The sequence below is a fragment of the Canis lupus genome, chromosome 24, assembly GCF_003254725.2.
Source record: "Canis lupus dingo isolate Sandy chromosome 24, ASM325472v2, whole genome shotgun sequence".
Taxonomy (NCBI): domain Eukaryota; kingdom Metazoa; phylum Chordata; class Mammalia; order Carnivora; family Canidae; genus Canis; species Canis lupus.
Window position 1 is genome coordinate 662,330 of NC_064266.1, and position 11,650 is coordinate 673,979.

At 50.3% G+C, this 11,650-nt stretch overlaps 1 protein-coding gene across 1 annotated transcript; it reads left to right on the top strand.

Annotated features, from left to right (window-relative positions):
• Positions 1-4,773: 4,773 nt before the first annotated feature.
• Positions 4,774-11,340, top strand: CD93 (CD93 molecule). Its single transcript, XM_025469100.3, has 2 exons — positions 4,774-6,860; positions 7,094-11,340. Exons 1-2 carry the CDS (start codon positions 4,930-4,932, stop codon positions 7,116-7,118), a joined length of 1,956 nt encoding a protein of 651 aa, XP_025324885.3. The 5' UTR covers positions 4,774-4,929; the 3' UTR covers positions 7,119-11,340.
• The last annotated feature ends 310 nt before the right edge of the window (positions 11,341-11,650 follow it).

Below are 11,650 nucleotides of genomic sequence, written 5' to 3' on the forward strand. Positions count from 1 at the left end.
AAAAGGCTGTATAGAGTAGAAGATATTTGTAAATGACATATCAGATAAAGGGTGAACATCCAAAATCTCTAAAGAATTTAACAAACTCAACACCCAAAAACCAAAAATCCAGTCAAGAAATGGGCAGAAGATATGAATAGACACTTTTCCAAAGAAGACATACAAATGGCCAACAGACACATGAAAAAGATGCTCTGTGTCCCTCATCATCAGGGAAATACAAATCAAAACCACAGTGAGATACCACCTTACCTTACACTGGTCAGAATGGCTTAAATGATCAAGTCAGGAAACAACAAATGTTAGTGAGGATGCAGAGAAAGGAAAACCCTCTTGCACTGCTGGTGGGAATGCAAGCTGGTGCAGCCATTCTGGAAAACTGTGTGGAGGATCCTCAAAGAGTTAAAAATAGAACTACCCTACGACCCAGCAATAGCACTACTGGGGATTTATCCAGAGTATAAAAAAATGCTGATTCCAGGGGGCACATGCAATCCAATGTTTATACTGGCACTATCAACAATAGCCAGATTATGGAAAGAGCCCAAATGTCCATTAACTGATGAATGGATAAAGACGTGGTGTGTGTGTGTGTGTGTGTGTGTGTGTGTGTTTAATGGAATACTACTCAGCCATCAAAAAGAATGAAATCTTGCCATTTGCAATGACATGGATAGAGCTAGAGTGTATTATGCTAAGTGAATAAGTCAGTCAGAGAAAGACAAATACCATATTATTTCACTCATATGTGGAATTTAAGAAACAAAACAGATGAACATAGGGGAAGGAAAGGAAAAATAAAACAAGATAAAAACAGGAAGCAAACCGTAAGAGACTCTTTTTTTTTAAAGATTTTATTTATTTATTTATTCATGAGAGACACACAGAGAGGCAGAGACACAGGTAGAGGGAGAAGCAGGCTCCCTGCAGGGAGCCCGATGTGGGACTCGATCCCAGGACCCCGGGATCACACTCTGAGCCAAAGGCAGATGATCAACCACTGAGCCACCCAAGTTTTAAGTGAAACATAGACTAATTCCATGAAGGAATTCAGTATGTGAAGTTCAGAATTTTCTCCAAGTCAGCATTCAAACAATCCCCAGTACTTTGTGAGCTCAGCTAAATCCCGCCTGGTAAAAGCAAGCTCTCCTTCCACTGAGCTCACAGGCATTGTTCCCCCCCTCCAAGCCCCCAAATGCTCCTGCCACCTCTTTATGGGCCGGAAGGGACAGCAGGACACCTGGAACTAGAGACCTCAGGCCGTCAGGTGCCAGGAGAGTTAACTCAGCCAAGCTCAGCGGGAGGTGACTGAATGATCAAGAATCAAAATGCAAGTCAGAAGTTGTGAGGCACAAGGGCAGGGGAGATAATCAGCAGAGAAAACTGCACTGTACTTAACAGTCATTGGGTCAGTATGAGGCCACCTGCACAAGTGTGGTTTAGACAGATGGTTCGGTTCCTTGGGTGCCACACAGTGAGGGCAGCAGTGGACCTTGTCCCCGCTCTCTCAATGGTCTGCTTTCTCTCCAGTTTCAGAAGAGAGAAGGATACGCAATTACATGGGTTCACTGTTGTTGACACTAGATTAAGAGAGGCATCCAGAGGCCCTGTTCCCATGTCCTTATTTACAGATGAGGGGGAGCAAGAGCAAGGCTTAGATGGCCAAGTTACTGGAGATAATGAAGTGGAATTCACAAATTTAAGAGCAGGGAGCTTCTTACACTGTACATGGTCTTTCTCACAGTCAGAACTTTACAATACTCCCGGGTTAATGAATGAATAAACAGCACATGTCCTTCCTTCGTTTTCTTCTTTATGATGTCAACACTTGGCTAAGTGAAGAGAAGTTGATTTGGAAGTTCCCATGTGAAAGATGAAGAACTGCCAGCAAAAGAATCCCCTGACAGGGTCAGACTGGTTAATAAGCTTAAGTCACTCATTCCACCCGAGTCCTTAAGCACCAACCAAGCAGTGCGCTGAGTGGATCCTGCAAGATCACAGCAGTTAACTGAGGCTACACAGCCAGGAGTCTACATCAGGAGGAAGATCTTCTGCTATGAGTATATGCCAGGCTGCCTTGCAGACCAAGACAGCATCATCAGATTGATTTTATAAAATGTCAAGAAGTTGCCCGCCTTCTTCTAAAGTAAATAAAACTTTAGAAACGCAGCTTCTCCCAGGCAGAGGTCAACACTGACTCTCCTACCAAGGCTAAGTATACACCTAGCTAGCTGGCCTGCAGTCAGGGGCTCCAGCCTTGCCAGGTCCCCTTGTACCTGGCTACTGCCTCAGCTTCCCAAGGGGGTGAATTCAGAGTCCTAAGGAGGCAGAAAGATCCTCAGCCCCAAGAGGAAGCCTCTCTCCAATTGTTCTCTGGCCTGGGCCCCATTTCTCCACCTTCAGTGGACACTGTCTTCCAGGATCCCTAAGCCCTGGTAGTATAAGCAGACAGCCATGGAGTCCTTCTGGATTCCTCTCATGTCCTCCAGCTCCTACTCCATCCAATGTCAAGAACAGCCTGTTCTGGACCATTATCATTTCCTAAATCTGCTGTCCCTAGTCCAGGGGAACCAGGCCAGCCAAGTCACTGTCATCTGTGCCTGTAAACCTGCAGTTGCCTGCTGAGTGGTTGCCCTGTACCACTGGGGCCATCAGCCTGCTCTCTAGTCTTCTAAATGCAGATCTTAACATGTGGGCCCCTAGGGATTTCCCATGGATTTCAGAACAAAACCCCAAATCTTCATTGTTTGGGCTCACTGAGCTCCTCCTTCTGGTGGGTCCTCCCTCCCATTTTTCAGGCTCCAGTCTCACGGCCTACCCTTCACACCCTTGTAAATATCACAATCCTCATACCACAGGGCCTTTGTCCATGCTGTTCCCTCATGGAAATCATTCTCCCTCTTGACTATTCCTCCTTTAGATTCTAGCTTCATTGCCATTATCCATCCAAGGAGCCAATCCTAAAGCCCACATCCCAACTAGGGCAGTACCTCTGCTGATGCTCTCAACTTCTCCCTGTGGTAGCCATCATAGCTACAACTGTCCAACATGTTCAAATTCAAGCACTCAGACTTCAAGGGTCATGAAGGCAGGAGTTCCTGCCTTTAATTCCAGTGCCTAACCCAGTGCATGATAGGGACTTAAATAACATTGCGTGGCTGGTTGGTTGACTGGCTGGCTGACTAGCTTGATGGATGGATGGATAGATAGGTGAGCAGGTGGATAGATGGGTGCGTAAATGGATAGATGAGTGGATGGCTGGCTGGCTGGCTAGCTGGCTGGAAATATGAGTGGGTGGATAGACGGCACTAAAGAGCACAGGAGGATCCTATGGGTTCTGAGAGATGATTCCTGGAGTGTCTCAAATATCTTATTAAAATAAGAAGAACAAAAGGGATACCTCTGAAGGGTCTCCAACTAGAGTCTGAGACACCTCATGCCTTGGAGAGGCTCAAAGCCAGTGAGTTTGTAACCCCCATGACACTCTAACTCAAATCTCTTTGGATGGCATCAGTAGGAGACACTGATGTCATGTTCATAGCCCCTTGGCAGTCCCCTGCCATTCTCCACCTGAGTGTTCCCTCTGTTCAACTAGGTTCTCACTGTCAGCCCAGAGTGTCAAGAATTTGTCATCTCCAGAGAAGACGGTAGCTGAAAGAGAGCTGCCATAGCCCCGTCTCCATGGCTTGGAAAACTGATGATGTCACCCAGAGTGACAGGGACCCATGGAGTGACCATGGAGACCCAGTGTCACCAGTGTGCTCAGGCACTCTCTGTTGGTCCCTTCCCCCCATTCCCTGTCTGTCTCCCCCTCTCAAATAAATGACTTGTCCCAAATCTTTGTCCTAGGGTCTACTTCTGGGGGAAGCGCCCCAACCAAAGCCAGCCCGGGTGAGTAACACATCTGCAAATGCAGGAAAAGCGCCGTTTGCTTCAAGGGCTTTTGATGAGCTGCTGAGCGGAAGGGGCCTCCTGGTTGCAGCGGAGATTCTCAGAACTCTGGTCCTTCCTGGAAACCCTGAGCCAGGGAGGCAGGAATGCAAGTCCAGGGCCATGAGGCCAGAAACATTTTCCTCTTTTCTTTCTGATGCTTTTTTGTGACCCTGCCACCTCACAATACAATATTTGCACTGTGAAACCCTGAAATCTACCAAATTTCATCCCCTTTGGTTTAACATTCTTTAGGAGCTTGGCATTGTGTTAGATGTTCAGTCATTCCCACGGGCAGTCCCTATTTAAAAACTGCCCATCTATTTTAAAGTTCACGATGGGGGGATAAAAGAAAAAAGACTTCCAAAACCAAAGGGAACATGAGATAAGCAGAAGAAAAATCCAGTTTGCTTCTAAAAAAGGCTGAAAATTATAACCATCCGTGGCCTCAAGTCTGAGATTTTTTTTTTTTTTTCCTCTTCTGGTTGTTTGCAAACCAAAGTGGAATTTTACTTCGGGTTACTAAGTGAGCTTTTTCAAGTTCCTAGTCAAGTTCCGAAAGCCTCCAGTCACTCGGTAGCATGCCATTTCAGTTGCTCCTGCAGAGGGGAAAGACAAGGGAGCCAGATAAAGCAGCGGGTGTCTCTGGGCTGGAGCCCCCTGCCTCCACTCCCCGCCCCCCCCCCAAGCTGCTGTTATTTCCCCAGCCATTAGCCAGGGACCCTGCGCAGCCGCCTGACCTCCCCTGTGAACAACAAAAGCGTGATGAAGGCAACAGGAGTCAGCGCAGGAAGCCCCGGTATCCGGTAAGAAATAAGAAGTACAGCAGTACAGGATGCGCCTTGGATCAGGGGGATGTGAAAAGCCCTCAGTCTTCGCGGCCCATAGCAGAGCTGCAGGGGCTGAGACCGTCTCACTCGGGGCTCCTCGGAGCTCAGCTGCGCCTGCTGCTGTCGGGGCAGGGCCGCTGGCCTCCTGCCCAGGGGAACACGGGAGGGGATGGCCACCTCTGCGGCGCTACTGCAGGCGCTGCTGCTCCTGGGCCTCCTGGGGCCGGCGGCGGCGGCGGGTGCTCGCAGGGCGGCCGTGGTGTGCGCGGGGAGCGCCTGCTACACGGCCCACGCGGGCAAGCTGAGCGCAGCCGAGGCCCAGCTTCACTGCAGCAGGAACGGGGGCAACCTGGCCACGGTGAGGACTGAGGCGGAGGCCTGGCACGTGCAGCGGGCCCTGGCCCAACTCCTGCAGTCAGAGGCCGGCCTGGAAGCAAGGAACCGCAAGTTCTGGATCGGGCTCCAGCGCGAGAAGGGCAAGTGCCTGGACCCCAGGCTGCCGCTGAAGGGCTTCAGCTGGGTGGGCGGCGGAGAGGACACGCTCTTCACCAACTGGCACAAGGAGGTCAGGAACTCTTGCACCTCCCGGCGCTGTGTGTCCCTGCAGCTGCCCCTGTCTCCGCAGCCCCAGGCCGGCAGCCTCCCCAAGTGGTCCGAGGGCCCTTGCGGGAGCCCCAGCATCCCCGTAAGCAACATCGAGGGCTTCGTGTGCAAGTTCAGTTTCAAGGGCATGTGCCAGCCTCTGGCTCTGGGGGGCCCGGGCCGGATCAACTACACTACGCCGTTCCAGGCCACCAGCTCCTCCCTGGAGGTCGTGCCCTTCGCCTCCGTGGCTACCGTGGCTTGCGGGGACGGCGACCACGGTCAGGAGCAGCACTTCCTGTGCAGGGAGAAGGCCCCCGGTGTGTTCGACTGGGGCAGCTCGGGGCCGCTGTGCGTCAGGCCTGGGTTGGTCTGCAGCTTCAATAATGGGGGCTGCCAGCAGGACTGCTTCGAGGGAGGCGAAGGCTCCTTCCGCTGCGGCTGCCGGCCGGGGTTCAGGCTGCGGGACGACTTGGTGACCTGCGAGTCCCGGAACCCTTGCAGCTCCGGCCCGTGCACGGGGGTGGCCACCTGCGTGCAGGGATCCCACCAGGAGGACTTTGAGTGTCAGTGCCCCCCGGGCTACCAGCTGGACGCGAGCCAGCGGGGCTGCGTGGACGTGGACGAGTGCCAGACCTCCCGCTGCCCCCAGGAGTGTGTCAACGTCCCCGGGGGCTTCCGCTGTGAGTGCTGGGTGGGCTACGAGCCGGACGGCCGCGGAGACGGGGCCTGCCGGGACGTGGACGAGTGCGCGCCGGGCCGCTCGCCGTGCGCCCAGGAGTGCACCAACACGGCCGGCTCCTTCCACTGCTCCTGCGCCGAGGGGTACGTCCCGGCCGGGGAGGACGGCGCCCAGTGCCAGGACTTGGACGAGTGTGCAGACCCCGGGCGCGGCCTTTGCGACGGCTTGTGCCTCAACACGGAGGGCTCCTTCCGCTGCGGCTGCCTGCCGGGCTGGGAGCTGGGTGCTGACGGGGTCTCGTGCGCCCCGGGCCCCACCCCGGCCCCGGTGGCCAGCTCTGGGCCTCCCCAGGGGGAGGATGCGGGAGACGGGGCAGCGCAAGGTGTGGCTTCTGCCCCCAGATCCAGCCCCACCAGGGCCCCCGAGGGCGCCTCCGCGGAGGCGATGGCCACCAAAGGACCCTCCCTCGCACCCACCTACCCCATCACCCTGGCCGCACTGGACGTGCAGGCTCCCAGTGGGCCCCCTGGCGTCCGGATGGAGCCAAGCACGCGTCACCCCAGGGCCACCGCCGGCCGTGGGGAGAATAGTGACGAGGATTTCACGGCCAAACACAGCGATGAGGGCACGGACGGACAGAAGCTGCTGTTGTTCTACATCCTGGGCACTGTGGTGGCCATCCTCCTCTTACTGGCTCTGGCGCTAGGGCTACTGGTCTACCGAAGGCGGAGAGCAAAGAAGCACGAGGAGAAGGAGAAAAAGCCCCAGAACACGGCTGACAGCTACTCCTGGGCTCCCGAGCGAGCTGAGGGCAGGGCCTCGGAGAATCAGTACAGGTAAAGGAGGCCCCAGGTCCCCCAGAGGGGGCGGGCGGGCGGGGGGGGGGGAGGGGGCAGCGCAGGAGGTCAAAGAGCACCACGGAGCAGGCCACGTCCAGGCTGGCAGCCAGACACGCCCTCTAAGGGCACTGGGCCTGCCTGGGGCATGGAGCGTGTGGGTCTCTCCCAGGGCAAAGATGTGCATGGCGGGTCCAGAAGCTTCCCAATGCTGTCCTGGTTGTTTTCCATAGTCCAACGCCAGGAACAGACTGCTGACTCGGAGCCTGGAGGGGAGAGGTCCCCAGAGACACAGACTGTTGGCCATCACCAATCTTTACGCATTGCATCGGAAGGGGGGTGGGATCCGCATCCTTCCAAAAGACTGGACCGGAATCTTAGCAAACAGTTGTAAACATTCTTAAAAGCCTGACCACTTGGAATATACAGGTATTTTCTACGTGTGTGTGGTATTCCTGAAGTGGAAGCAATGGGATGGGATGTCATTTCAGGAATTTTGTGAATATTAACAATTCTCACTCACTTTCCCTTTTCAAATTCCAACATGACTATTGGGTTTCATTTTTCCCACTGATTGTGGATCAGGGGCTTACACGTCAGGTGCTAAGGGGGCTCCTTTTGAACGGCTTCTCTGCTCACTGGAATCATCTAAGAAGAAAAGGTGGCCTGCTAATGCTAATTAGGATTGAAATTATTTGTTCCTCTTAGTAGAACAGAGACTAAATCAATTGTTTAATTATATAAGCAGCTTTTTTGTTGTTGTTAAGGACTGGAAACATTTCTTTATGTTTGCATTCATGCATTTTCCCATCATAAGCCCTGCTGAACTTGATATAGTTGGAATCCTGCAGAATGACCAGAGTATACTGAACTGCTTAGGTAGTAAGAATGCTGAAAGTTTAGAAATAGCATTTCCTAGTTCTTAATGTCTCTAATTGTCTTGGGTTTATTTGCAAGTGAAATCTGGAAAGTGTGGGAGAAGTATGAAGTGAGTTGAGAGTGATTTTGAAAGTAAGTACTCCAAAGAGCTTGAGAGAGAAGCCTTGGGTTTGTTTCACAAATATTTGAATCAATCCACCTAAATGCACTTGCATTAACACATACTTACTATTGATGAGATGAATGCACACAAACTAAAAAAAGCTGGAGACACCTTATCTCTGAGCCAGTGCAGCCCTGAGACATCTCTTATGCCACCTGCCTTCCTTGCGTGCCACCATTTAAATGCTCTGATCATAGGTGGACGAAGCCCTGAGAAATCTCTCATTCTGATTTTTAAGGCTGTGTGAGGGGGACGAGATGCTGAGTTTTGAAAGCTGGCATCATAAGGTATTTTAACATAGCTTGCAGCTGGTGTTGCTTCCTGAGAACATGATCCTGACTCGTGGCTGTAGCTTTCAAGTCAGGGAACGAGAAGGCTGGACTTTGTCCCCGTTTGGCTTGAAAAATGTCACATTTTTCTCTAATTCTTAAAAAAGCAGGGGAGATGGGAGGGGGTAAGAGAATAGCTCAAATCTTTTGCAACCACAAAAACCATTCAAAGCAATTTTAATTTATTTTTAAAAGCGCAGGGATTCACCAATGGTCGGAGCTGTTACAAACTGCCTGACTGGCACTCCGGTCTCCGGTCATCTGCAGGCTTGTTGCTGTCATCGTGCGGAACAGAACAGGAATGTATTTCCTTCTAGGGATTCCAAAGTCTGCCTCTCAGAACCAAGGTGCCCTATTGTTTCTGGTTTTGCCTTAGAAACACATCCGTCCTAGAGGCGGGCACTTGGGGCAGGAAGAGTGGCCAGGTGCCCAGCCCTCAGTAAATACCCTTCAGCTAATTTTGAAATGCAGATGCTATATTTCAGGATTTGTTTTTGTTTGTTTGGTTTTGTTTTGTTTTGTTTTCCCAAGAAAATTGGTAACTGAAGGAGTGGGCATAGGGAAAGATGAAGGTTGTGGAGGACTTAGCAAGGTATCTGGAACTTTTGCTTTTTAAGGACATCCAGTATTATTTAGATTTCCGTTGATATATTGAAGTTTAACACCCAGGGAGACAAAGGCTGTGTCCACTGGCCACAGGACCAGTGGCCGTCAATTGTGTGGAAATGAACCCGGCCGCGGTTCAGATGATCTTAAAGAGTTGGCTAGACACATTGCTGATAGTAGCTGTGCTTACACGAAATAAATGCAAATTCAAAAGCTTTACCTCCAGGCTTTTACCATTCTATCTTATCGTTAGAGGAAGGAGACATTCCTATTCTAGGCTTTGCCTAGAATCTGCCCCTTCCTGAACTAATGAGCCCTACTTTTTCTCTCAGCCGCTCTGACCAGTGACCAAGAGCCTGGAATTGGATGACCTCAGGCAGTGAACCTGATGAAAACCACTGGCCTCAAACAAATACTCTTGTCCCATTTGATACCACTGTCTTGATATCTCTGTCATTCTCTGAGGATGTGAATCCTTGTCTGGGGAGATAGGCACCCACTGGCCATGGGCAAGCTGTCCTTTTATCCAGATGTTCCCCAGGCGGCTCTGCCGTGACACAGTGAGAAGTGGAGGGGATGGAATATGGTAGAGGTAGGCTCTGGCACGCACAGACTCCTCCCTGCGTCCCTGGGCTGGGCAGGGGCAGACCAGGTGCTGTTCTATCCCCTGGCTTCCAGGCAGCAGAACAGCAGGGACAATGGACAAAGGGAGGCATCTCCGACTTGGCAACAAGTGCAAAGTCAACAGAGATTTTTGTCCAAATAGAATTTCCCATAGTTCGATAATGCTCTTGGAAAAACTATATTCAGAACAAACCCATCCTCTCCTCTCTCTCCATCTCCCAACGCAGATAATTTAAGGGGAGGATGCCTCCTACAATACACAGCCCACTATGCTCCTTTCTGAATTTCAGGGATGATCACTGATCTTTTTTCTTGTTCATTTGCATACATGATGCAGGACAGGCCCCACCCTGGAATCTGAGGAGTGTAAAAGTGCAAAGGTGAAGCACTTATTTGAAAATGCTTGGAAGTAGGTGGACCTGGTGGGGTCTTTTGTAGGGTGCACCCACCACTGCTCAGCATTGTGGGCTTGAGGCAAAAGCGGCCTCAGCCCATGTCCCTTTGGTTCACCTACCTGCCTGATTATCACAGTCGTGACATCTGGTGCCACATAGCCGCATGGTGTTTTACCAGCAGCATAAAGTGGGTGACTCAAGTGGGTTTTGTCTTAAGGACAGGAGAGATTCAGGCTAATATCCTCCCCGTGATTAGGCAAAAAGGTAGAATAAAAAGTTAAGTGTGTATGTGGGTGTTTGTGTACACAGTACAGGAGGAACTAAGTTGGAAGTGCATCTTTCTCCCTGAAACACACACGTGTGGTGCAATTTTTACATCCCAATCAGGAGCCCCTGTTTGAGCACATCCTGATGGGACCTGGAGTTTTGTCACTGAAAGACCTCCAGAGAATATGGTTGTGATCATTAGCTAATTTTACTTCAACTCTCCTTATCACAAATATTTTTGTGAAAATTAAGAGAACAGAGATGAGATTTGACCCCAAAAAAGTACTACATTCAAAATAGTGCAGTTTTTTAAAGCAAATATAGGACAGCCTTTTCCTATTATTTTTCTCCTTAGTTTCTCCATTGTCTGAATCAGGAAAACAGGAAAGCATGGCTTTCTAGCAGCTACAAAATGGTGTAATGTCCCCTCCATATTTCCATCACCTTAAACAATAGATTTAACAAAGGAATCTGAGATATGATCCCTGAAAACATCTGTCCCTGTCTGGCTGTAAAACCTACTGCTTAGGTCTCTGTACTTTGTGGCATTTGTCAACCAAAAAAAAAAAAAAAAGAAGAAGAAGAAGAAGAAGAGGAAGATGATCAAAATTCTCCACGTATTCTGTATTCAAATACCATATTCTGCTTCAGATTCCTGAAACTAATACTTGCTGAAGTGCTTAAAAAAAAAAAAAAAAAAAGAATCATGTTTTGACTTGTTCTTGGCGATCATGCCTGTCTATTTTAGGAAGAAACTGGAATTTCTTTCTCACATTGTTCCTCTCATCTGCAAGGGGGCAAGCGTTTCCTTTCTGCAGATTTTGCCTGCTATTCTGGGCTGGGTTCTTTCTGCATATTTGGCTGAAGCCTGCATTAGGTCATTCACCAGGCCTGATTCTGTGATACTTGATGCAATTGTAAATGTCAGTCATCACTGCACAATTGCTAGATGAGAATGTAAGTCTCTTCAAATCTGTGCATTTGGAATGTGTTCCACTAATTCGGCCATTGTGGGATTTCTCTCCAGGGCTTCTTTCTGTCGCAGGTTCGACTCTTTCCCAGGGCTGGGAGGACAGGCTTGGCCGCTGCGTCGGCCTCAGAACTTTGAGAAACTGAGGGGCATCTCAGGTCTGCCTCAACAAGTAGCCTGCTTGTTGTCCTTTGTGTTTTATGTCACATGCCTAACCTAATAAACTCTGAAATGCTTTTGTTGCCAACTTGTTTTAATACATTTTGTAACAACTCAAAATACATGGCAGAACCTGAATCCATGGTCATTAAACGGAGCCATTTCCCTTCTCAAAGAGTCACTTAACCAAAGTACCCTGCCTGCCCCAGTTCTGCATCTTTACCTACCTGGAGTGACACTGACTCCAGGGTACCTCAACTGGGGCTGGGCTTTGTCCAAGGGGACAGGGACATTCAGCGGGACTGGGCTACAGTGCGCCCTCTGTCCTGGCTGCTCGATCCAGCCAGGGCAGACTCCATGCTTCCAGACTTTGTCTTCTGATCCAAGTCTACTCCACC